General features: G+C 34.9%; 3 protein-coding genes across 4 annotated transcripts; 2 read left to right on the plus strand and 1 right to left on the minus strand.

The window, feature by feature from the left end:
* The first annotated feature begins 601 nt into the window (after positions 1 to 601).
* Positions 602 to 8,061, plus strand: LOC132168492 (Class II aaRS and biotin synthetases superfamily protein). The gene is made up of 13 exons (XM_059579479.2): positions 602 to 744; positions 1,426 to 1,519; positions 1,690 to 1,775; positions 1,997 to 2,089; positions 2,412 to 2,528; positions 2,961 to 3,148; positions 3,786 to 3,852; positions 5,141 to 5,263; positions 5,375 to 5,527; positions 5,649 to 5,933; positions 6,082 to 6,300; positions 7,058 to 7,151; positions 7,722 to 8,061. The coding sequence occupies exons 2-13, from the start codon at positions 1,441 to 1,443 to the stop codon at positions 7,784 to 7,786; spliced, it is 1,569 nt and encodes a 522-aa protein (XP_059435462.2). The 5' UTR covers positions 602 to 744; positions 1,426 to 1,440; the 3' UTR covers positions 7,787 to 8,061.
* Positions 8,062 to 9,922: 1,861 nt separating this feature from the next.
* Positions 9,923 to 22,056, plus strand: AGY1 (Albino or Glassy Yellow 1). 2 transcript variants are annotated; one of them, XM_059582082.2, is made up of 20 exons: positions 9,923 to 10,530; positions 10,821 to 10,893; positions 11,294 to 11,500; positions 13,219 to 13,321; positions 13,449 to 13,629; positions 14,854 to 15,072; positions 15,951 to 16,064; positions 16,156 to 16,269; positions 17,890 to 18,057; positions 18,306 to 18,481; positions 19,075 to 19,141; positions 19,277 to 19,423; positions 19,597 to 19,692; positions 19,776 to 19,844; positions 20,007 to 20,108; positions 20,211 to 20,462; positions 20,604 to 20,671; positions 21,002 to 21,119; positions 21,323 to 21,562; positions 21,656 to 22,056. In XM_059582082.2, exons 1-20 carry the CDS (start codon positions 10,129 to 10,131, stop codon positions 21,794 to 21,796), a joined length of 3,057 nt encoding a protein of 1,018 aa, XP_059438065.1. In that variant the 5' UTR covers positions 9,923 to 10,128; the 3' UTR covers positions 21,797 to 22,056. The 2 variants fall into 2 exon arrangements, with proteins under 2 accessions (XP_059438065.1, XP_088366974.1); XM_088510848.1 differs by lacking the exons at positions 9,923 to 10,530; positions 10,821 to 10,893 and having other exon boundaries at positions 11,406 to 11,484.
* Positions 22,057 to 22,556: 500 nt separating this feature from the next.
* Positions 22,557 to 24,929, minus strand: LOC132171472 (Ribosomal protein L7Ae/L30e/S12e/Gadd45 family protein). The gene is made up of 6 exons (XM_059582791.2): positions 24,788 to 24,929; positions 24,637 to 24,684; positions 24,244 to 24,304; positions 23,998 to 24,129; positions 23,237 to 23,404; positions 22,557 to 23,139 (listed from the first exon to the last, which is right to left on the minus strand). Exons 1-6 carry the CDS (start codon positions 24,862 to 24,864, stop codon positions 23,026 to 23,028), a joined length of 600 nt encoding a protein of 199 aa, XP_059438774.2. The 5' UTR covers positions 24,865 to 24,929; the 3' UTR covers positions 22,557 to 23,025.
* Positions 24,930 to 27,259: the final 2,330 nt, after the last annotated feature.

Consider the following 27,259-nt stretch of genomic DNA (forward strand, 5'->3'; position numbering starts at 1 on the left):
CATAACAAAAACCTAAACCTAACGCCATAACAAAAGATACGAATAATAAAAATAAGGTAAAGTTCATTTATCCTCTTCAAACTACCATTTCAAAGATAATTTATCAAACTATTAATTGCGAAAAATAAACCCTTCAAATTACCAAAACGATGATAATGTACCCCTCAGTATTTGCAAAGTGATGAAATTACCCCTATACACATTTTTATAAGACAAAAATGCCTTTAAGATTTTGAAAAAAAACAAATTTAGTATTTTTGTTTTTATTTTAGTAAGAGTAATTTTGTCATTTTGTTAAAAGTGAGGGTACATTGTCATTGATTGATAGTTTGGGGGGTAAATTGTCGCAATTAATAGTTTGAAGGGTAGATTATCATTGGGGTAGTAATTTGAGGAGGTTAAGTAAACTTTACCCATAAAAATAAAAACTGTTCAACTTTTTTTTTAAAAAAAAGAAAAAATTCTAAAAGAATATATTCGCATAAAACGCACCATGATTAAAATTTAAGGAAGGAATAAAAATAGCTTGCTTTGTCCTTTTTATAACCCGACCCGATTGATTTACTGGGCGAAGTGATTCCAATTTACGCTCCGTGGAAAGATAAGCCACCACTAGTAATATAGCATTAGGACGAAGCCGGCGTCACTGGTCAACTCTCACTCTCTCTTTAGGGTTTTCTCTCTTTTGTTGATTTCTGGAGTGGAGAGAGAAAGGGAACGACTCCTGAAAGCCAAAGCGGATTGGTATGCAACATCCATCCATTTACTTACTTATCTGATTTTAGTTCTATGTGCTTGTTTAGGGTCGTAATTGGATCTTGTGGGCTTGTGGCGTATTGCTGTATGTTGTGTCTCTTCGTTGACCAACCTAACTAAGCCTTTCTTCAGAGATAGTATTCAGTTTTTAGAGTTGTGTTGATTCCATTACAGAAGAATGTCGACCTTTTTTTTGGGCCCTCAAAGATTAGAAGAACTACACATGCCCAGAAATCTTAGAACGTTGTTTTTCCTCTTCATTTTCTCGTGGTGCTTTAGGATTTCATTGATGGGTATTGCCTTACTTTTGAGAATGCAGGCTGATTTGAGACCAATTGCATAGAACCCGTCGTGTTATCCTTAGATCTTGATGTCGGTTACCACTTCTCCTCTACAGTTGCTACAATTTTCCTGCACTTTTTCTTAATTTTTCAGTATTTCTATCCGTTTCCATGAGAAAACCCAAATGGGTATTGAATTAAGAATCTATGTAATGGTTCGATGTCTTTTTTAATAAATAAGTCCGGTGGTCTATCTAAATTGACTGATTCTGGTGCGTGTGGTTTTCGTGGTGATATTCAAAACTACTGTATGTATCGTATTGGGTTTGGTCTCATATCCTTTGTTCTAGATAATTTTCGTTTAATTTTTACTGGGTATTTTGCTCAGGACTAGGTCGAGGATATGGCCAGTGGCGAGGGAAAAAAGTCAAAAGCTAATGCCAGTGGTGAGGGAAAAAAGTCAAAAGCTAATGCCAGCGGTGGTGAGTGTTTGTTCCCCATTGTAGTGTGGCTAGTTTGGCCTCATGCTATTTGTGTATCTGCAAATTTATTTATGTGTTCACATTCATGGTTATTTCTGACCGATTTGATTGTCTTTGTCTGACTGTTTGTTCACGTGTCTGCTTCTGATGCTGCGTAACTGAATTTCCAGGGGCCAAAAAGAAGGAGGTGAAGAGGGAGACTGGTTTGGGTCTAACCAATAGCAAGGACGAGAATTTTGGGGAATGGTATTCTGAGGTACAAACAAGATGCAGAATACAAGTCTGTTTCTTTACATAATAGATACAAGTCAGTTTCTTTACATAATAAATTGTGAGGTCACAATCCATATAGTTTCTATTGTTTTCAGTGAAATATATGATGTTCATTACTTATCAAACAAAAAAATATATATGATGTTCGTGGATTGAAAATTCTCTGGATCTTATTGTTAATTTTCTTTATATTGTTTGGTGTAGGTAGTTGTCAATGCAGAATTGATCGAGTACTATGATATTTCTGGCTGTTATATTCTTAGGCCATGGGCAATGTCAATCTGGGAGATCATGCAAGTGAGTTCAAATCCCTTTTTAAATTCTTTTTTCATTGTTCCTAGCTTGACATAGATGATGTTTGTGCTATGCTTTATTGAAATTTCCCCTGCAAGTGGTAGTTTCACTCATATAAATTTGAAGCCACCCTTGGTTATAGCTATAGGTTTGCAGAGCAATGGACCTTTTTTAAGTTTTGTTTTGTTTTTGTTTTTTTTTTTTTTTTTTGTGGAAATGAAAGTTATGGGCGTTCCTTTTGAAATCCTCTTTTTGTTTCTCTTCTTCTTCCTCTTTTTCTGATTTAGTCTGTATGATTTAATCTTACATCAATGTCAATGTGCAGGTATTCTTTGATGCTGAAATAAAGAAAATGAACATCCAGAACTGCTACTTCCCACTTTTTGTTTCTCCTGGCGTATTGCAGAAGGAGAAGGATCATGTTGAGGGTTTTGCTCCTGAGGTGAGATTCGAAATCTGTCCTTGGCAATCTTTTGGTGCGGTAGAAAAACTATACTTTGTTTTTTGCTATCTTGGGAAGGATACACTCATTTTATATTGTATGAAATATTGCTTTATATTCAAGCTTAATCTTTCTGAACTCATTGTGGGTTACAAGGTATTATTGCTGATCTAAGTACAGAACTACTTCGTTCATTGTTTGTTTCTTTTGGTGAAACTTTTTCTTAATATTGGGTTCTTCATCGGTACAAGAGTTCGTCTATCTTTTTCTTTTGTGTGTAAGAAGGGTATGTCTTAAATATATTAGATTGGTTGTTCTTGGTTGACAGAAATCTTTTATTACCTGTTATTCTGTATGTGCTTTTGTTTTCATGAGACAATTCATTTATTAAAAGGTAAGGGTCTAACCACATTGGATGTTGGGCTTGCTTAGGTTGCGTGGGTGACAAAATCTGGGGAGTCTGAGTTGGAAGTGCCTATTGCAATTCGCCCAACAAGTGAGACTGTCATGTATCCTTACTATTCCAAGTGGATAAGGGGACACAGAGACTTGCCTTTGAAACTCAATCAGTGGTGCAATGTTGTTCGATGGGAATTCAGCAATCCCACACCATTTATCAGGTAGTTTCTTCCCTAATTTGCTCATTTGTATTTGTATTTTTAAATCTATTAACCATGTTAATGGCATGCAATGCCTCCTAAAATGGTGATGAGATGATGTGAAATTTTTGTCAGCTAGCTGATCAAATTTTAGACTGTAGAAGCTTAGGCAAGTCTTTGTGTTGGTATATGAACCTTTGTATTCATGCTGGCAACATTTTTTACTGTTCATTTGTTCTAGAAACCATTTACAATTTATTTCTTGGCATGGGAATTTTCATTTGAAGTCATTTATTCCCTTCATTTATGACATGGTGAAGCAGTTCATGGCAGTGGTTGATAGGTTTTGGATGATTTTGTTATGTTGCACCTCCCAAATTGTCAATCGATTTACACATGATCCTCAAAACTAGGCACTCTTTTTGCTAGGTGTCAAACATGTCTAATGACGTGCAGAATAACCCTCTTTCAAGTGTATGATTGCATTAAGAAGCTTTGTTGATTTATGGAGGACTATGCACTCTTTTTTGCTAATGTCAAACATATTTACTGAAGTGTGTGATAACCTTCTTTAAGGTTCGATGACAGTTATAAAAGGCCTTCTTGATTAATTAGAATTTTGTTTAGTAAAAGATTGCATGCGTTTTTTTGATTGTAGGAGTCGTGAGTTCCTTTGGCAGGAAGGGCATACTGCATTTGCAACAAAAGCAGAGGCAGATGCAGAGGTATGAAATTTTGTTTTATCCCTGAACTTTTGTCATAGAGATCTCTACATAGAAATTAATGGAGGTGGAAATGCAAGAGATTGGTGGGTAATTATTTTTTTTTTTTTTAAATCTTGAATGTTCTTTCATCTCAAAGTATGCTGAAGTTCCTAATCTCTACATTCATTTAAAAGATTAAATGCCCATGGTCATTTCGTTAATATTAGAAGTGTCAATCCCCTTTCTGTTTAATTAGGGATTTCTTGAGAACCGGGTTTTCTTCATCTAACATCTTCTAATCTCATTGCAATCCGCTCTGCCTCTTGTTCTTGCATGTTTCTAGCCTACATTTGTTTTCTAAGAGTGCCTAGATGCAGTGTCATTCCTCTGCTTGGAGAATATAATGGTGCATGAGGGTATTCTATGCAATACTAGTTCACCAGTTGACCCAATCCGATCCCCGTGCCCAATTGCCCAAACTGCTTGTAGCTCCTTGCTTGGCTACAGATGATACACGAGGAATCTTTTTCATTTTATTCACAATTATGATACATTGGATTTTTTGTTAACTATTTATGTTAGAGTTGCTTACTTCATATTGAGATTCATTGCTTCCAACTCTTAGCTGTTGATCATGAACCATTTGGTGCAGCTATCTTTGCAATCGGGTTAAGTTGTTAACCATATATGGGAGCCGAAATTCTATATATCAAAAATTAAATAGATAAGAAGCTGCAATAAACTAATGGATCTAGAAGTATTTCACAATATGAAGTCTTAATTTATCCTGAATAATGAAAATTGATGAGAAAACACGAAAGAAAAAAAAAATCAAATCATTTAAGATCCTTTTTTTCTTAAATAATATTAATTTTAGTCTTTTACTTGATTTCTGTGGTTTATGTGCCGATGTTAAAACAGAAACTTAAAATTGGTGTCTGGCACAAACTTTTCTGAAAATTTTAAAGCAAGAAAGGTGGACTCATCTGTGACTTTTTGTGTTAGCATCATATTTTAGAACTGTAGATCTACTGTATTAACATAGTGACATACTTCTAACTTATTATCATCAATAAAATTATAAAATAAAAGCCTAGTTTGGGCAGGTATTATATGTTCCCAAAGTGTACTAAGGGGCGCCCTATGCACTTATCAAAAAAAAACAAAAAAAAATTATATGTTCCCAAACTCCAGTTTCAATATATTTCTTCTTTTCCCTTTAAAAAGATTATTTTGATATTTCGTGTCTATATTGGAACATGGGCACCTTAGTTTGCAAATGTATTCTGTTCTTATGTTCTAATTTCAGGTTCTAGATATTTTGGAACTTTATAGACGTATTTATGAAGAATTCTTGGCTATCCCTGTTGTAAAGGGAAGGAAGAGCGAACATGAGAAATTTGCTGGTGGCTTATACACGACTAGTGTTGAGGTACCTAACAACTAAACATGCACATTTTAATCCATTCTCTGTCATATTTGACAAAGTTTACACTATTTGTGCTGAAACTTGTGTCTATATTTTCTGTGTACTATTTATCAGGCATTTATTCCAAACAATGGTCGTGGTATACAAGGTGCAACTTCGCATTGTTTGGGTCAAAATTTTGCAAAAATGTTTGAGATAAACTTTGAAAATGAGAAGGGAGAGAAGGGTATGGTCTGGCAGAACTCATGGGCCTATAGCACTCGAACGGTAAGTTGGATGGGTGGGTCGGATATGAGTATTTTCATGTTAGGAAGTTTTTTTTTAATTTTTTTTATAGATATCTTCCTCCACACGTGGTCGCTTTTTTAATTTGACCAATTCTTTTCAGATTGGTGTGATGGTCATGGTCCATGGTGATGATAAAGGCTTGGTTCTGCCACCCAAAGTAGCATCTTACCAGGTTATTGTTATTCCTGTTCCATACAAAGATGCTGATACTAAGGGAATTTTTGATGCCTGTGCTGCTACCGTGGATACCTTGTCTAAGGCAGGTATTCGTGCTAAGGCAGATTTTAGAGACAACTACTCCCCTGGTTGGAAGTACTCGCACTGGGAAATGAAAGGTGTTCCTTTAAGGATTGAAATTGGGCCAAAAGACTTGGCAAATAGTCAGGTCAGCTATTCTGTCTTGATTTTTCTATTATTGTTACTCTCTTCCATCGGTTTATTATGTATCAGATTTTGTTGCATCTAGTGTCTTCTGTTTTCTATTACATAGGTGATCAACTGGAAGAAATTTTACATGCTGATTTTGTTCACAGGTACGTGCTGTTCGCCGTGACAACTCAGCAAAAATAGACATCCCTAGCGCCAAGTTGGTTGAGCAAGTACAAGAAATGCTGGATAATATTCAACAAAACTTGTTTGATATCGCTAAACAAAAACGAGATGCTTCTGTTGAGACTGTAAGAACTTGGGATGAATTTGTGGGAGCGCTCAGCCAAAGGAAATTGATCTTAGCTCCTTGGTGTGATGAGGAGGTATGATCTGTTTTTCAGCTTGTGCATTTGTGTACATAGCTCGATTTAGTGTACAGTTGTACATTATCACACAGTTTTTCATTAAATTTCATTTAGTCATTTTAATATTACACTTTTCTGGTGTTTAAATTGCCTTTTATGTTCAATTTCATTGTTCATTTATTAAAATAACAATATGAAATAGGCATGGTGTGGTGAAATCGTTTTCTACTTTATTGTACTGGTTTTCCCCTCTGATACATCTCTTCCTATAAATGCTCTTTCATTGTTGTGTTTTGGTTAACGTATAAATTAACTTTAATTGGTTCAGTGGAGATTTGCAGTCATGTAATACATGAAATGTATTTCTTTTAACTTTTTGATTTCAAATTGCTTTATGCCAACACTATGCAAATTTGGATAGTAAGTTATGTTTTATTTTGTGAATAGAGGCCTAGAGGGAATGACGTCTCAAGAGGTTGAAAACATTACTTCAACCTCCTTTGTATTTTTTTTTTATCATTTTTGTGCATTTTTATGAATTTGCTTGAAGATGGTTTATTTGTCAAATAACTCTTTAGGAGATGAGACCTTTTTTTCAAAACCCTTTACCACTGGATGGTTGCCTACAATTGTTTTTATTTTTCTAGTGTTCTTGATTTTCTTGATCTTTTATATTTTTCTTGATTGGCATCTCTCTCGTATACTTCATGTGTGGGTTGTGCCCCTTTGTGTTTTTATAAAATGTGATTACTCATTAAAAAAAATAACTCTTTAGGAGGTGGAGAAAGATGTGAAAGCAAGGACAAAAGGTGAGATAGGAGCAGCTAAGAGTCTTTGTTCCCCATTTGACCAGCCAGAGCTCCCAGAAGGTACAACCTTTATGTTTCATGTCAGGGTTATTTCATTTATCGTTTTTTTTTTATTACTTTGAAGCATCAACTTTTGACTGTGTAACCTCTCTCCATTTTGCTCAAATTAAATATTGCTCCAAATTTGCCTGTTCTTGCCCCTGAAGATGATCAGAATTGAAAGGGGCGATAAAGGTCTTACTTAGAGTTTGAGAGTAGCATGTTTAAAGTTGCGTTAATGGTAAATTACATGAAGAAGAGTACTACTTTCACCCATTTTCTGATTTCTATCATTGTTGGACAAAATTGTGAATTTGTTGTGGTTAAGGTTGTCTCTGGTCAATTGTGCTGAATCAATGTGGGAATGATTGCAGCCACGACTAGAACTTAAATCAGTGTTTCACAAAAATGAGGAATGTTGATTTCAATCTCTCTCAAATATTCCTAGTGTAGTATTTGTGTAATGCCTCTGAGTCATCCATGTGTTATGAGCAATTTATTAGAATTATGATAGGATTGCATTCGGATCAACACATTTAATTGAATATCGCTGCATGGAGTTTTTATATTCTTTTTGATTCTTCTTCCCAGGTACTATATGCTTTGCTTCAGGAAAGCCTGCAAAAAAGTGGACCTACTGGGGCAGGAGTTACTAGATTATTGGGTTTTAGCACGATTTCTTTTGATGTTTCTCGATCTATTTAACAAGCCATGGAAGCAGCAATCCTGAGGAGCTAGTGAGGGACAATATTTTCCATACAGACATACACATAGACATATCCAATTTTTGTATTTTCTTAGTTAGTAGTCAATTTGATATTGGGTTTTGCTTGAAGAAGTGCGACAAAGCATTTTATTTGCTACAAGCAAGAGGCTAATATGTTTTTACATAATATGTTGCTTTGGATTGAATTAATATCTTTGAACTGTCTATCTCTTTAACTTCAAAGCCAGTTAAGGACATGAAGCAGTAATCTTTCTAACCCCAAGGGGTTGACCCAAGTGGTGAAGGCCTTGGTCTTGGAGGTTTGCTCTCTTCAAGGTCCAAGGTTCAACACCTCTGAGGTGTAAACAATCCCTTGGGGTCACAACCCTCGGTGAAAAGTCAGTGATTTGCTCAGTTCTATGTAGTGTAACTCTCAAGGGTGTGGTGCACGAGACCGAGGTTTACTTTGCTAGGGTGGGTCAGAAGAGCCTTGCCTTGTAGAGGTTCCCCGATACAAAAAAAAAAAAAAAAAATGAAGCAGTAATCCTTCCCTTGAATGGTAATAAGGGGGTAAAAGGGTAGCCAAATAGGTTATATAAAAATAGTAGTAGTCTTATATGACTAAATGTGCGTATTATATGAGTTATACGATTTTTTTTTTTTTTTTGGTCCAAGAAATTGTTGGAATAATATAAGAAGTTGAGTAAGAATTTCCACTTTTATGAAGTAAATAAAAATTTTGGCCCTTTTCTTTTCAAGACAGATGAAGTAGTACTAATAAAATGACTTGTAGATGAAAAGTGATACAGATCATGTATGGGACAATGTCTTCAGTTCCTTTTAGTCGCATGTATTTAAAAATGAGAATGAAAATTGTTAAGCTTGTTTTGAGGATGTTTTTGTTTTTGGTTTGAAAGGGTTACGAAATGTGGTTTATGTATTTTCAAGAGTTTTGTAGTTAATATATTTGTTTGAGAATAGAAAACCAAGACATAAATGAATGTGACTGATGTTTTTCTTCTTGTAGTTAGAGATGGCAATTCGAATGATGTTTTTCTTCTTGTAGTTAGAGATGGCAATTCGAATTAGCGTTTCAAGACATAAATATAAGATTATAGATCAATTTTAATTTGATTAAATTAATTAAATAGGTTAAACCCTCTAACCTTAATCCACTTATTTCATGTTCAATTCTTGTGAGATTTGCGGGTTGTGACAAAAAATTTCACCCTTAAATGTTGCATGTATGGTTCAGTCGTGTTGAAATATGAGTATAAAATTATATATAGATCAATTTTAACTCAATATATTTAATTAAATAATCAAATTCTTAACTTTTACTTACTAATTTTTGATTAAATTTGTCTTGAATTTACGGACGGTATGAAAAATAGCCACCGTTATTCCTTGTCGCACAAATAGTATTTTCATTTTGTTGAGTTAAACGGCATGATCCGTATGAGAAATACTACACATCTCAAATTTATTTTTCAAAAGTTAGTTCTTAAATAATGTGCTACCATTTCATGAGTTGGTCACACACATCCCAAAATAATAAGAGAAATGCTTGATTGCATTAAAAAGTTCATCTTTTGGCCATTTTAATCCTAAGTGGTATGACCCAATGGTGGTTAGGGGTGGTTTCGGCCACCCCCTTGGCTCCATGGGGGTGGCTCGGCCACCCCCAGTACCCACTGAGGGTGGTTTCGGCCACCCCCTTGGAGCCAAGCCACCCCAATTTTTTTTTTTTTTTTTAAAAAAAGAAGAAATACATTTTTTTTAATTAAAAAAAAATATTTAAGTAGGTGCCACGTGGACTTCCGTTAAGTCAATTAACGGTCAACTGACAGATGACTAATTTGATCTATTATCAAAATCACATGGACCTCTTATGATATCAATCAAACGGTAGGGAAAAAAAAATAAAGCAACTAAATTCTATAGGGTATTTAGTATTTAACCCTTATTATAATATAAAATTATATTTAATTACAAATAATCTGCATCTTCGATCTTTGTGTCGTCTTTTCAACTAGCCATATAAAAGGAGGTGCTCCTTAGTCCATCCGTACCTTATCCGCTCTTCTCTCTTTCGCATAGTTCACTGGAGACTTGACAAACTGAAACAGAGCTCCTCTGTAGACTGTAATGATCAGAAACAGAGCATGAAAGAGAGTACCAGCAATTTCGAATTTAACAGGACCTTTCGCTACAATTTCTTTACTCGTTGTTTTAATAAATCCTTGTCTTAGGCTAAACCCACTCAGAACCATATCTTAGTTTTTGCTAAAAATGGCGTCACCACTCTGTCAATCACCTTTAGTGAAGCACTACCCCTCTGTTTCACCTTTCTCTTCCAAATTCCTTCATGCCCACAAAGATTACCGCCAAATCTCCTACGTGGGGTCCTCAAAATACCTTCAAATGTTTGATATAGGAGCGAAAACATCGAAAGTGGGAGGTAGTAGGACCAGGCGGATGCGTGCAATGGCTTCGTTGGGGGGGCTTTTAGGTGGGATATTTAAAGGGAATGACACTGGGGAGTCCACTAGGCAGCAGTACGCTTCAGTTGTGGGAGTCATCAATGGATTGGAAGCTGAGATGTCCGCATTGTCGGATTCGGAGCTGAGGGACAAGACTCCATTGTTGAAAGAGCGAGCCAAGCAGGGTGAATCTTTAGATTCCCTTTTACCTGTAAGTTTTTAGTAGTAAACCCCTATTCTTATTTGTTTCTGGGATAATATTGGCTTTTCTTGTGTTTTCAGAAGTTGTTTAGTTATTGAATATCAGAAATCGTAATTCAAGTGTAGTCTGTGTAGTCCCTCACCATCAATTTCTCAAAAGGTTAATTGTGTCTGAATGAAGGAATCACGGACTTTTGCTTGCATCAATTTTTTTTCTTTTCACAATTCTTTGTTTGCCCAATTATGGCTGATATCGTTGTTGCTTTCGATTATAACCAACCAAAAGCACGTACGTTGCAGGAAGCATTTGCTGTTGTCAGAGAGGCTTCAAAGCGGGTTCTAGGCCTTCGTCCTTTCGACGTCCAACTGATAGGTAAACTGTTTATGTATGATAGGTGAACAGCTGTTGTTATGACACTGGTGTGCTTACCTCATTTGAAACCATGGGTCAGTCACAAGCAAGTTGGAGCTTTGTTTACATCACTAGTGTGCCAAAAACTTACGTATATATGTTGATTTGCATGTTTCATAATATTTTCTTATGGTTCTTAGAGCTTTTCAATGCACATAAAACACGTTTTGCATTGTCTATGCAGAATAGCACCAATACATAATATTGATTTGCTTGCCTATCTAGAATTTCTGGGTTTGTTGTGTTCTTCACCTGGAGTCCGTGTTAGGGCTCAACACGTGTGTCTAACATCCCTAGGTTAAGTTTGTGTTTTTGTAGTCATAACTGGCCAATTTATGTTTAATAAGCTTTGTTCATGTAGGTGGCATGGTTCTTCATAAGGGAGAAATAGCTGAAATGAGGACTGGAGAAGGAAAGACCCTTGTTGCTATTTTACCAGCTTATCTAAATGCATTAACTGGAAAAGGAGTGCATGTTGTTACTGTCAATGATTATCTTGCTCGACGAGATTGTGAGTGGGTTGGTCAAGTTCCCCGTTTTCTTGGATTGAAGGTTGGCCTAATCCAACGTATGTCTCATTCTTTTATATTTGTTATACTCCATGTTTTGTATCCTTTAATATTTATTACAATTACTTATCAAAAAAAAAAAAAAAGTATTACAATTGCTTTGTATTTAGATGGATGGATACTTAGATGTAATCTTTCGGAGATTGATCATTTTAAAGCTTCTGTGTTTAATTGTTCAAGTGCTTTGTGCCTGACTCTTCCAGATTCTAAAAGTCTAATTTTCTATTTTTGATTGGTTGTGTGTTTTACTAACATGGTAGTTAATAGTTCAAGAATTAGATCACCAAATTCTTTTGAAAACCATACCGGATCCAGTGAAGAACTCTCTCTCTCCACAAACTAATTCATTGCTAGAGTCACTTTCGATTTTTGGGTTTAGCAGCATGCTCCAATAATGGTTCAGAATAGCTAGTCACATATGCTCTTGATTTAGATCATGTATGAGCCACTTTGCCCTTGAAATTTGTTTCACTTGGTGGAAATTTGGGGACGGTTACTTAGTTGGCTGCTATGCAATTTTCATCAATATTAAGTGATGTATAGTTTGTGAAAGGAAAAAAAGGGAAGTTGTACATGTGTTTGCCACAGCATCCAGAGAGGAAGGGCAACTTAATGGTTTGATGGATAGACTTCGGATCGTGATTATGGCCTTGATTGATAATCTTGTGCTGGGCTATCTTTAAAAGTGATTCCTTCAGCTTACCAAAGGGGAGGAGGTGGATAGGTGCTTCAGAAGATACACTTGAAGGAAGTTAATCAATGTTCATCTGGCTGAATTCATAGTTTAGAAGAAACTTGATAACCACGTACTCTTGTTAGTTTTCATTAATCTTTGACTTAATCTATTTTGCCCCCAGTAAAACTTATTATTATTATTATTATTATTATTTTCTATTTCTATCAAGTCCTCCACAAAGTAGTTAAACTGCAGGTGGATCTTCCAAATGAAATGAGAAATTGGTATTCTACTCTTTGTCATTTTCCCTTTCTTTATTGTTCTTCTGCGCTAATCTTACCTCAATTAAGGGTTTGAACTCTTTCCTAACCCATTCTGCTTTTGTGTCTGTCAGAGCTTGTGTTCCCTTCCATGCCCTTTTGATCTTGTTTGTATTTAATATTGTTAACCAAAAATAGTCAGGAGTTGGGATTAACTTGACAATTGGCAACTAGATATATACCTACTTCTTACTTTATTTTATATCTTTCCTTCCTCTTAAAATTTATCTGGCTAACTTAATTTTATTTTCAAGCACCTCATATGAATGGAAAGTGTGAAATGCAACATGCTAATGAATTTATGAGTCTGGTTTAAAAATCAATTTTCTCTTGATTCTGTTATCTGCCTTTCTTCTTTTTCTCCATTTAATTGACATCAATGATTGATTGTATCTTTTGTATAAATCTATTTGTTTAGTTTTCATTCTTCTACTCTTTTCACTTATCAAAAAAATTTGTTTAGTCAATGACCTTTTACCGCTTAATTATATATTTTCTTTTTGTCTGTTAAAATACTTGTGGCTTTCAAGTTTTCATTCTGATTTACTTCTTGTCTGTTTCTTATTGATTTGGTTGAACTGTATTGATTTGCATTCTGCTGTTATCTTCTTATCTGGGGGGTTTGGTTTGTTTTTTAATAGTCACTGGGTATTGCTTCTACACATTGGCTTGTCAATTTAGCTTTTCAATATAATCTAACAACTGGCTGTATGTGTGGCAGAGAATATGACAAGTGAACAAAGAAGGGAAAATTACTTATGTGACATCACATATGTGACCAATAGTGAGCTTGGTTTTGATTTTTTGAGAGACAACCTTGCCACGGAAAGTAATTTTTGCTTTATGTGCTGTTTTATATGATTATTACTTCATTGCATGAATTGCAATCCATTCAAGAGCTTCCTGATTTCCATTTTTACCTTAGCTGAAGGAATTTTCTGACAATTTACAGAGTGTTGAGGAGCTTGTTTTGAGGAGTTTCAATTACTGTGTAATTGATGAGGTTGATTCCATCCTTATTGATGAAGCTAGAACTCCTCTCATCATATCTGGACCTGCAGAAAAACCTAGCGATCGGTATTATAAAGCTGCAAAGATAGCCGCAGCCTTTGAAAGGGATATACATTACACTGTAAGACTGTGAAGCACATTTTTTGACTGATAAAATTTATATGTTTGACAGGGATTCTTTCTGAACTTAACGAATTCCATTGGATCCATAAATAATACATTCAAATAATTTCTTGAATCCTTCAATATAAATTAATTCTATGCTGTTGCTGAATGGCCGGATTTGTATTACTAATTTTATCCTTTTATTATTTTGCTTATTACACTGCAAAAGCTAATAGAATGGCCTACCTTTTTTTTTTTTTTTTTTTTTTCCTTTTAGATTGATTTTGGCTGTGCAAAACGTAGTTTTATGGGGCATTATTATTATTTTTTATTGAATTTTATTTACATTGTTCAGTTTCATACAGTAACCAGTTCTTGGGTTGCTCGACTTCTTAAGTGGAACTGTGCCTTTTGACCGTCACAGATAGCTCTGTAATGCCTGTCCATGTTCCAAACTTGCTGTTGAGTGTGTACATAATTTGATGTAGAACATGGACCTATGCAAGTATGCAACTGATATTGTTGGAAAATATGATGGATTGTGGGGATAAGACTTGTTTTTATCATAATACAGAAAAGGAATAAAATTGTAGTAAATAAAGTTTTCCTTTTGGGAAGAAATAAAAATGGCTGTTGTTGAAAGAAGTGTGTTTGAATAAGGATTTTAGTTATGCAAGGAAATGTGAAAAGGAAGTATTAGGAGGAGGATATTATTATATTTTGGAAAAGCATGTAGTTCTGATTTATGTATTAATAATATGTACCTATATAATTTGATTTGTCCTTAGAGTACTTTTGTCCTGGATTATAAGAATTTGCTACATCATCATTTCCATTCACAGTCAACTCTGTCTAGCGTTCATTTTCATTAATGTAGCTCAATAAATTAATTACGTCACCCATTTGTTGTTGATCCTGTGATGGTTCGCTATGAAATACTTTGAAAACAGATTGATTATTGGGCTCAACTGCTCTCAAAAGTAACACACGTAGAATAAATATATTGGTTCAGTTATCAGTGAAAGCAGTATTATTACACTTCTTAGGGTTTGGTCGCTATTGGTTGGGCCCAAACCTGTGGGCTTTGACTATAGCATTGCCCCTAGATCATTAGACATAAAAAATTGTTCCATTTATGAGGAAAACTTGTTCCATTCCTAGTAATCAGAAGTAGATTCATTGTGGATTAGCGTAGGATAATTTTTCAAAGTTCTTTTTCTTACTGAGGTTGTTGTTGCAGGTTGATGAGAAGCAGAAGACGGTTCTACTAATGGAACAGGGTTATGAGGATGCTGAAGCAATTCTGGATGTAAAGGATTTATATGATCCTCGAGAACAGTGGGCATCATTTGTTCTGAATGCAATAAAAGCGAAAGAATTATTTCTTAGAGATGTGAACTATATTATCCGTGGCAAGGAGGTTCTAATTGTGGATGAGTTTACCGGTCGAGTCATGCAGGTGAATCTTCATCTAGGATCTGTATCTCACAAGAAAATTTTAGCATGAGGAAATTTTTTGGCGAGCTGTATGATTTGTATATTGTTGAGTGCATTAGTTCCTTTCATTTACCCATTTACCAGAGAAAAGGAAACAACTTTCAACTGGAAGTTATGTTGCCCTTTCTGAAAAAAACTGAATTTTAACATCAAGTTTGATTCCCTAACTTATTCAGACAAATAAACACACAACTTCTCAGGGAAAGTAGTAATCTCTCTGTAACCCAATGTGGCAGATTATAGGAATATGAATATGAAGCTACAAAGCCCTCAGCAGACACAGCATAGATTGGCTTATTTTTGTCAGAATAATAAGGGCTAAGCAGTTGTTTCCGCAAATTCCTAAAACTTTATATGTCTACATGTTTAACATCATTTTTTCCCAATCTTAGCAAAAGCTTATTCATGCAATAAAGCTAACCCTTAATCATGAATTGGTCCTTCCTGCAGAGGATCACTTATTCATATCCTTCTATTGTAATTCTGAATTTGTAATAGCTGTTGACCTATGTATAATTGGAAATAACACTATTTTCCCTTTTGTTTTACTGACGAAATTTGCCAGATTTAGGTTAAAGAGTTTAACAAATTTCTGTACTCAGAATTCAGTGTATATATAAGGTTCACTTGATTGTGTGTGTGGGTAGCAGTAGTCCTCAAACACAGCATGTGGCAGTCGCTTAATGAATTTCTTCAACTTCTAGTATTCTGCTGTCATTATAATTTCCATGACCAGGATTACATGCACAGAATCTCTAGGATATGAAAAACAAGGGTAAAAAGGAAGCTGTTGATCTCTCAAGGCACAACATAATGTCTATTACTTGTCTTTTCTGTTAGGGGAGGCGGTGGAGTGATGGGCTTCACCAGGCAGTTGAAGCAAAAGAAGGTTTACCCATACAAAATGAGACTGTAACTCTGGCATCAATTAGCTACCAGAACTTCTTTCTCCAGGTTGGAGCTTCTTAGTCTCAGTATTAGCTTAAGCCTGTGGCAATTTATTCTCTCTGATTTCCTAATGCCTTTTTCCTTGCATTGTTGGCAGTTCCCTAAACTTTGTGGAATGACTGGCACTGCAGCAACTGAAAGTACTGAATTTGAGAGCATATACAAGCTGAAAGTTACAATTGTACCTACAAACAAGCCTATGATAAGAAAGGTATCTTCCAGCAAGCCATCTCTAAAGTTTTTGATGAAATGTAAAATAGGAGAAAATAGCGGAAGCGGAGAGAAAGAGGTTTACAAAGAAATTTGGGGTGGTTTAGTGTTAGACGCCTACGTCCACCACTATGAATTGCCCCAAGGGCTACACTGTGCTCGTATTCACTTGATTTGTTAACAATACAAATAGTTTCTATTTATAGGGAAAATGGGGTTAGGGGGAGATAATACAAGGTAAGGGATTTGATTACAATCACACATGAACAAGAAATAATCTAATAAGGAAAATATAAATCCAATAAAGAAATCCTATGTTTGAACATCCCTCCTCAACCTCAAGGTGGAAGCTTGAGTTTGGAAATAAAAGGAATTGTTTTTTTAAGCCAAAAACAATGGCATAAGTTAAGCTACCGATCGAGACAGCAACACCAACAAAGACAACACTACACAACGTTTTTTGACTTGGGAGAACATCGTGACAGTGGTTGGTTTCAATCTAGAGAAAAAAAAAAAAAGAAAAAAGTGCGGCACTTTTGCTCTCCTTATGACCAAAGGAAGAGAAGATGAGCTATCGAAGGACTGAAACAAAGAGAGAACGAAAAACAAAAATTGCCCTTTAGTGATCAATTCTAGTCTTTGATACCATGGAAAGTTTGCATTGAAATGTAAAATGAGAGAAAATAGCAGAAGTGAAGAGAAAATGAACATAAAGGAATTTGGGGTGGTCCGGTGTTACACGCCTACGACCACCGCTAGGAATTTTCCTAAGGGCTACATTGTGCTCTTATTCACTTAATATCTTTACAATTCAAATGACTCCTATTTTTAGGGGAAATGGGGTGGGTGGAGAGAATACAAATAAGACTAGGATTTGATTACATAAACACATAATTGAGAAATAATCTAATAAGGAAAAGATAAACCCAATATAGAAATCCTATATCCTAACTAAGGTTGGCAATTTTTGACACAACTTGCAAACCCAATACGAACCCAACACAAAATTAGCGGATTAGGATTGAGGGGTAAGACCCGTTTAATTAAATGGGTCAGGTTATGGTTGACTTATATAGTCTTATATCCACGACTTGACTCGATATACAACACTAGAGCTGGCAACTTTTAATACGACCTAGGAACCCGATACGAACCAAACAGGAAATTAGCAGGTTATAGTTAAGGGGTTTGACCCATTTAGTTAAATAGGTTGGATTAGGGTTGACCTATATAGTCTTGTATTCACTTTTCGACAAGGCCCGAATCTGATATGCGAATACAAATTGCCACCCCTAATTCTAACACCATCCATGTGTAACATATCTGCAGTACTGGTGGTTATTATCATTGCAACGCTGATTGCGTAACCTAATTACCTGAATGTGGAGTGTGTAAAACAAAGAAGAATTTATTATTAGATTTTGTTTTTTAATGTAAATGATTAAATAAATAGATTTCCCTAGGAGGAGGGGGAATTTACTTTTTCTTAGTTTTCATTTTAAATTATTTAAATCTAGAAACCTTTTTTAAGCCTATATATGTGAGTTCCATTGATGGTATGGAACTTATTTAAATATTTGAAGTCTGCCAATTTCCTTAAAATCTCTTTAATTTATTTCAGGATGAGTCTGATGTAGTTTTCAGAGCAACTACAGGAAAATGGCGGGCTGTTGTGGTAGAGATTTCTAGAATGCACAAGACAGGCCGCCCTGTGCTTGTTGGCACAACTAGCGTCGAACAGAGTGATCTATTGTCAGAACAGTTGCAAGAAGCTGGAATTCCTCATGAGGTGAGGTATCTTTCGTCTTTAAGGATAAAAGCTATATAAATTGGGAGAATGTGACATGCAAATGAACTATACAATGAACAACCAAGTGTGATATTAAGTGTTTTACTTGTGACCATTTTCCGTGCTGATGTGTACTTTTGGCTGCTAATAAATCAACCACTACTCCTTTCAAAAGATGGAGAATAAACCTAAAATTGTTTCAGGTGTTGTCTATGTGGAAATGTTTAATTGATTTATGTATTTTGAAGGTTCTTAATGCAAAACCAGAGAATGTAGAAAGGGAAGCGGAAATTGTAGCACAGAGCGGTCGTCTAGGGGCTGTGACAATTGCTACCAATATGGCAGGTCGTGGGACAGATATAATCCTTGGTGGTAATGCAGAATTTATGGCAAGGTTGAAGCTACGTGAGATGCTTATGCCAAGGTATCATCTGACCTTCTTCATAATTGCCTTTGTTCCTGAAGTTTTTTTACCTAATATGAGCCTTCTGATCAGCCTCCTGGTGGTTAAATTGCTTAGCTCCACTTTTTCTCTGAAATTTCTGATAGAAGTATTCAGCTGCATAACTGCCTAAACATGAATTTGATGTGTAAAATATTTTTCCAAGCATCTGGAGTCAACTGGTGTTATACTGTTCTCATTTATATAATTTATATTCATATACGTACAAAAAAAAAATTATATAATTTATATGACTTTGTTTTCACACTGTTAGTTTTCTTTGTGAATATTAACAAACACCTCATTAAGAGGGATTAAGCCCTTAACACTGCATGTGCCTTATGCATAGTTTGCACAATGCTTCCCACTATCAAGGGGCATTTGTCACATCTATAACATTATATGGGAAAGAGCACCTATGGGTTCTCCTAAGCCTGTGCTAGTTTTCTTTGCATGTGTGAAATGTAGCTTGTTATATTATGGAACTGAAAGAGGTGTCAGTTTAAAGCAATCAGCTCTGTGTTTAAGTTTCTTAAGAAATGCATTACATTCTCTTTAGTACAATATTATTGCAGAGTTGTTAAGCCAATTGAAGGAGTTTTTGCATCTGTGAAGAAACCTCCTCCAAAGAAGACATGGAAGGTGTGATTTTTGGTTTTGTTCTAATGGTACACGTATTTGTCATTCACATTAGCATGGAAATTTGGTTTTCAGAAAGGTTGCTGTTTTCAATAACATTGCCATTATCCTGGAACTCAGTGTTATATAATTTTCTAGGTGAATGACAATTTATTCCCATGCAAATTATCGAGTGAAAATGCCAAGTTAGCTGAGGAGGCTGTACAATTAGCTGTTAAGACATGGGGTCAGAGATCTTTAAGCGAGCTCGAAGCTGAGGACCGTTTATCTTATTCTTGCGAAAAGGTGAACTTCTTTGAAGCTTCTAATTTTTCTTTTGCAGTTTAACATTAACAGAAAATTTTGCAGTATGAGATATTTCTTCCCGTGTTTCGTGAAATTTGTTACCATGTTATTGGCTAGTAATTATCCTGTTGTTATAATGCCCGAAAGTAAATTTTGTATCTTCACATTTATAGGCGCCTGCTCAGGATGAAGTCATTGCCAAGCTGCGGTATGCCTTTCTAGAAATAGTTAAGGAATATAAGGTCTATACAGAGGAAGAAAGGAAGAAGGTTAGTCTTGATCTCCAAAAGTAAAACCAAGTTGCTTCTGTTCGCTAGTGTTGATTGCAATTTTTATATCTCCACATCCGTAGGTTGTATCAGCTGGTGGACTTCATGTGGTGGGAACAGAACGCCATGAATCTCGCCGAATTGACAATCAGGTTAAAGTTTTGTCAAATTGTTTTAGTATCTTCCATCTACTCAGGGCTCTTCCCCCACTTTTTTATTTGAATTTTTTTCATCTTTCTCCCTACATAATCTTGACCTCAGAATACTTCTCTAGAACATGACAGAAATTGAACTTGCAATGTCTATACATACAGCTCCGTGGTCGAACTGGTCGGCAAGGCGATCCTGGAAGTTCGCGCTTCTTCTTAAGTCTTGAAGATAACATCTTTCGGATTTTTGGTGGAGACCGAATTCAGGTTTGATATGGTTGTTTCTTGGTAAGCAGTTGCATTAGGATAGTTGCTAATGAAATTTTTGGATATAGTTGGTAAAAAGATTCTGGATTTCTCAATTTTTAGGGTTTAATGAGAGCTTTTAGAGTTGAAGACCTACCTATCGAGTCCAAGATGCTGACCAAAGCTCTAGATGAAGCTCAGCGGAAAGTGGAGAATTACTTTTTTGATATTCGGAAGCAGTTATTTGAGTATGATGAAGTTCTAAACAGTCAAAGAGATCGTGTATATACGGAGAGAAGGCGAGCCCTCGAATCTAACGATCTCCAATCTCTTGTTATTGAATTTGCTGAGTTGACAATGGATGATATCTTACAGGTATGTGTCTAAGCTGTTCAAATTTTGGGTTTTCTCCCATCCCCGCCGCCCCCCCCCCCCTCCTCCCCCCCCAAAAAAAAAGGTCCAGTACAATCAACATGTATGTGGAGTAATATATTATTGTAATTTTGTAATGAATAGGCAAATATTGGCATGGATGCCCCAAAGGAAAGCTGGGATTTGGAAAAGCTCATTGCAAAACTTCAACAGTAAGAGGCACCATTGATTGTGTAACTTGTGTTTGTTGGTTCAAAATTGACTTGAATTCTATAGGATGGCTGAAGAAGCATTCTGCATTTCTTGTCCAATTCTTGGTAGTGTTGTGTTTTGCAGCTTTTGGTTTCTGATAGAAGTGTCTTGGAGATTTTGGTTTCGAAAATCTGCAATATGGATGATCTTTGAAATTGAGCACTACTTTCTTCCTTAATGATGGTTACTTGAATGATCTTCATTTTACCCGATAAAGTCTGCCGGATCTCCTTGTTTTACTTTGGCCCTGCAAAATTATTTTGTTGACAAGCATGTTGCTGTTTGTTTAGGTATTGCTATCTTTTGGATGATCTGACCACAGATTTGCTGAGGAGCAAGTGTTCTAGCTATGAGGAATTGCAGGATTACCTTCGTCTTCGAGGCCGGGAAGCATATTTTCAGAAGAGGGTCAGTATCCGACTCTAGTTTATTACAGAAGAGTATCAGTATTTCTATCACATACAAGCCGGGAATGAATTATGTTACATTGAAATACATGCTTGTTTTTTTTTTTTTCTTTCTTATAAATGTCAAGTATGTGGTTTAATTATCCTTCTTTGTTTTCTTTCTTTCCCTACCTAATCTGTTTTTTCCCCTGAATACTGTTTTAGGATATTGTGGAGAAACAAGCACCAGGCTTAATGAAAGAAGCTGAGAGGTTCTTAATTTTGAGTAACATTGATCGTCTGTGGAAAGAACACCTGCAAGCAATTAAGTTTGTTCAGCAAGCTGTGGGTTTACGTGGGTATGCACAGCGAGATCCACTTATTGAGTATAAACTAGAAGGCTATAATCTCTTCTTGGAGATGATGGCACAAATAAGAAGAAATGTTATATACTCAATATATCAGGTTTGTGCTAAATCCAACATGGATTTTAATCGCAGCATGATGCTTAAATATACCTACTTGTTCTGTTTTTAACTTAGGTTTTATATTTGTCAGTTTCAACCAGTGCTAGTAAAGAAGGACCAGCAAGAAACACAAAATGAAAAAGGCAAACTTGGTAGGAGTAAAAATAATCCTGATCCGGTTATTGCGGGCAAGTCTTCCTCATCAGTATCCGGGCCCCAAGCTAGCGTTTAAGGTCAGAACAGGATCTTCAGCAATTTAGACAGTAATTGTGAAGGCGCCTACATCACTAGCTCTCCTGAGGAACGAGTGTAAAAAAGCTAAAAAAGCTTTATTTCATTCTCTTAAATACTACGTAAGCGCTTGTAATTAATTGTTCTTAGCAATTTTTTTGAATAAATGAGTAAAATGTATATCTATAACAATAGAGATATTGTATAACACAATGAATATTGTAAATCTACCTGGTTTTAGTATAGCACTTGGATTTTTCATGTAGAGTTTTAGATTTCTCGTAGTGGGATCAGGGTATAGTTATTAGTATCTTACCATATATGATCTATTCATATTTCTTATAATACAAATTTACTCTTTTTTAAAACTATTCTGATATGTATCTTTTATGTGTATATTAAGTGTAAATGTTTCATACGACATTTGGGTATAGAAGATGCACATACACTTGATGAATAATTTTCATTTTTTATTTTTTGAGAAGTTCTCATAGTTTCTTTTAAAGCATTTTACTATATAAGCATTGTAATTAGTTCATAGGATTATTTATTTAATTATAATATTGAAAGTGACTAAAAAGCAGAAATAAGAGACCTAATGTAAGATCATGCAAGTAATAAAGAATAAAAAATGAAAGTTGGGTGAAGCTTAATATGCAATAAGTATTAGAATGTTATCATCTGAATGAAACAACATGCTAAACACTAGTCTTGTGAATGCTTATTTCTTGCATAAAAGATTGTAAAAATTCTCATGTATATGACATTTTAACCATCTTGCTACCAGTGACATATATAACAACCTTCTATACAAAAGCATATCAATTTGGAGATTCATCACACACACAAACTCCTGCCCAAATTGCATGCCTGGACATCTGAACCCACACTATTGTCTCATTGATAGATCCATATCCAAGACTACAGAACAGTGATAACAAATATCTAAAAAGATTTAAAACATTTCATGAACGGTGGTGAAATGCAAGACCTTAAGTACATCCTTAGGACTCATAAAATAAACTTTGCCCCAAAGGAGTCTTGAAATACTCCTTGAGGCATGTAGACAAGCTCATTATTGTAGAAATTGGCCATTCACGATCTTCCAGTGTCTTGAAAGAAACTATAAACTCACATGACCAACAAAATTTGTGAGTTTCTGACTGACGGTTCTTCTCCCTTCCTGCCATGGCTTCATATTACTTGCATCATGTCTATCAATCTTACATCTCAATGACATGGTGCATCAGGCATTGCAATTGTGTTCATGCAATTGGCTCCACGATTTATCTCATCACCATCAAGAATTTTCTCCAAAAGTTGATTAATGGCATTTCCTTTAGCCTGTATTTAGTGCGAGATATGTAAAATATATAATTTTAACAAGGTATCTAGTAATATAATAATGAGATATTTATCGTGTAGCAAGTGAAATCCTTACCTTTACTCCTATAGCAATTGCTGTCTTGAGCCTAACAAGTTCACCTAACCTTAAAGAACCTCCCTTCTTGTCTTTGACAAAAATCAGTGGAACCCTCCTTGATGAGGCCAAGCTTGGAAGATGCTTTGTCAGCCACCGAGGGTTGCAATCAGAAGCTAACAGTACAGCCTACAAATTCAAAATGAGATGCATTATATTTGTTGGGCAAAAAAATGCACAAGTTTGGTGAACTACAAAGATAACTAAATGAAGATAATCAATACATTCTTAGAATATATGCGTCAAGATTTAGCCACCAATATCAGCTGAAAATGAAGTATATTGTTCATCACATTTCCATTACTTAACCTTTTTCTCCTGCAATAAAGTTCTTTTTTCACACTATGGAACAAAAATATGCATTGGCAAGTGAATGTACGACATTTTTGAGAAAAGCATGAAGACTGATTGCTACTACAGCAGAGTTCCCAGACAAATTGAAGAGATTCACCCATGAAATTATAAAGAAAATATATTAAAAAAAAAAAAAAAAAAAAAAAAGAAGCTGGGAAGACAACACCTTCTAGTCTTGAAATGGAACTTTGATATAATATATTGAGATACTATTTTAACCCAAAAACTGAAGCATACGAGTTTGAATTCAATTACATTAACCAATCTTATTGTTATCGCTCGATATGGGATTCCATGACATGTGAAGCTCCAACAAGAGGTGACTAATTTGAAGCCGAACTGCACAGGAGAAGAAGAAGACAACTAACCTGAAGCTGAACTGAAGGCGCTTTGAGATTGGCGCTGATTGAAGAGGGCTGTGGAGAGCTTCCCACTTGAGCACACGGTGCCATGCGTTCAAGGACGCGAGTGACATCGTTGACTCCAATTGAGAACCGTTGCTAAAAAGAGAAACACACATGGATCAGGTATAGACTTTCTTCGATGGGAAAAACTATGAATGTAAAAGAATGACCGTAACACGAAAGAGAAAATCGAAACATAAGAAAGAAAACCTTAAACCATAGCTTTTCAGGTAAGGCGTTTCCATCCAAGAGTCTTGCTGACTCTATCTCCCTGTTCAGACAAAGACATTAATAACAATACCCAGTGAATGAGAATCTAAGTTCAGAGTAAACGAGAATAGCAAGTTCATCAAGATAAATTTGATACAGCCTGACTGAAGAAGAACAACATTAGGAGGCCGACCCAATAGACAACTTTTCGAATAAAAAATAACCATGAATCAAAAATATAAAATTATAAAAAGTTTGAATAAAAAGAAAAGGGCACATAAATTTTCAGTAGTTGGGTGACCGAAAGTAGTTATTCATGAGAAAGAGTATAATCAAACAAGACACCCAGAACAAATCAAATTCCCAAAAAGAAAAAAAGGATTGAATTTTTACCTCTGAATCAATTTGAGCAGACGAGCAAGACGTTCCCCTTCGTAGCAACTACATAAATCAACCCCCACAAGTGTGAAAATCCAATCCAAAGACACAAACAGGGAAAGAACTGAGCAATAGAAAGAAAACCCATTAGGCAAAAGGGACGCACCCTTGCTCTTGAGGGGGAGCAGAGCTTGCTTTTGAGATATCTAAGTGGTTTTTCGAAGCTTTCTTTCTGCTTCGCATGGTTGCTCCTTCGATCTTTGCTTTGCGCGCTAAGCGGTTGACGAAAAGCTCCAATGAATTATTTACCGTATAGGGGTCCGAGTGTCCAAGGTCGGTCTATTTGAAGCCCATTGGGTTTCATTGCACAAATAGTTTAGACATTGGGCCCACCCACCATGAGACTTGTGATCATCCAATTTCTAACTGACTTTGATTAGGTTTCTTAGGGCCTTTTTTTTTTTTTTTTTTTATTAGTTTGGCTGTGACAGTAGATTATGAGTAATATTAGGGATTATTTTTTAATTTTTTTAAAGTTGATGTGGTTTTTAAAATCACCATTAAATTTTAGATGAATCATACTTAAATTTTAATTAAATAATAATTTTAAAAGTTATATCAACTTTAAGAGAATAAAAAGACGATCTCTAGCATTACTCCTAAATTATTGCTTATTGCGTTTATTCTTTGTTTGTAAATTGTGATTGAATTTCGTGGTCTCTCGGACCTTCATTTTGACGCAAGTGGATTAATCTAGAAAAAGTGAAGCGGCACACAAGTCAAGGGCATGGGAGTCTGGGTCCCCGCAGTTTTTGGCAGGGAGGTTTAGTGGAAGTAAACATCCAAACAAGGAGATTAACATGACGATTGCACTTCATTGAAAACTTTAAAAACTACGGAAAATTAGGGACGTTCATATTATATATATCAACAAAACAAGTGGTCCCAATTCATCACCACTTTCTCCAATACTATATATATATAAAAGGAATGCTATGTGTATTTTAAGTCTTCACTTGATTCTAAATAAATAATTATTTTATTAAAAGATAAAAAAGAAATTGACCATTATTTCTCTCCCTCAATTTTTAAAAATAATATCAATTTACAGCATTTTCAGTAGTATAGCTAAAAGAGATATATTAGTTACATTTAGTTATTTTTGTCCCTTTTTTTGCACAAACATAATAGCTTCATATTAACTATTATACCTTAACTACTACAGTGAATAACTTCATATTGCTATTCATTGTAGTACACTATATTGTTGAATATAATATTATTTTCACATTATTTTCTCTCTCTTCCCTCTCTCCCTCAATGTTTCTCTCTCTTCTCTCTTCTCTCCTTCTCTCAACGTTTTTCTCTTCTCTGCTCATGAATTTATGATACAAATTCAAGTCTTTTGAATCACTAAAAACTCAAAAAAAAAAAAAAAAAAAATTGAATAGCATGCATATAATTGACAAACTAAAAATAAAAAAAATAAAAAAATAAAAAATAACACGCAGGTATGCTGCGTGAATTAATTCTATTGTGATTTACAAGATAATGCAAAAGCGGTCGCAAATCAGGAAAAAAAAAAGGATTAAAAAATAATATTTAATAAAATAAAGAATTTATTGGAGTTGGTATTAAAAAATGAGTAGCTAAAATAAAAAATTGTGGTTTTTGATTAGGTAGAATACCTCTTAGTGCCGGAGATGCTCTTAAAGCACACCATGAGAATATCTAAGACATTCAACCTTGAAATAAGTTTTAATTAAGGAGTAGTGGCAGCCGTCGGATGGTCCAGTTGTTTTTTTTTTTTAATAGTGGAGACTGTGGAGTGCTTAATTTGCTTCGTAGCTAGATGTGTTTTTTCAAATGAAATTATCATTAACAAGCAGTTGTTTATTTCAATAAGGAGTATTCCTATTTCATTTTCGGTTAGGTTTTACTACTCCATTGTTGGGTGCGTAGGATGATGAGTCGGGCTTAATCTCTTATACCTGTTATGTTTCAATACAAATAAAACTCAAAAAATTAAACAATATTTCATTCAACATTTAATGCAATCAAGTAAATTAAAATCATTTCATGTTTAGTTATCTTTTTCATTGTTTCAAAAAAAAAAAAAAAGTTATCTCTTTTTATGTATTCATAAGAGGCAGTTCAATAGGCTGAGACCATGCCTAATAAAGTGAATGTTACTAGTTAGAATCTCCATCCCCGTATTGCGTGGATATACAAAAAACAAAAAAAAAAGTTATCTCTTTCATGTTTTGGAAGCCTTTTTGTTCATTTGCTTCACAACAATTAAATAAATTTTTGTATTCTTTTGCTTAAAAATAAAAAATAAAAAAATGCCTGAAAATTCAAGTAAATCACACGAATAAAAAAAATAATATATATATATATATATATATTTTTAACATGTCTACACAAAAAAAAGGAGAAAAGAGATTCAAACTAGTGACATCCGTTTTATAAGACATAGTTTACTGACGATTGAGCTACCCCTTGAAGACTATTGAGATGAATTAAAACATAAGACTCTTAATTTTGATTTAATCCATATAAATTAAAATATGTTAAAATTCCATAGGTGTACCTTGTTAAGAAACAAAAAAAAAAAAAAAGCAATAAAAAAACCTAA

Source organism: Corylus avellana, chromosome 1 (genome assembly GCF_965113065.1).
Source record: "Corylus avellana chromosome 1, dhCorAvel1.hap1.2, whole genome shotgun sequence".
Classification (NCBI taxonomy): domain Eukaryota; kingdom Viridiplantae; phylum Streptophyta; class Magnoliopsida; order Fagales; family Betulaceae; genus Corylus; species Corylus avellana.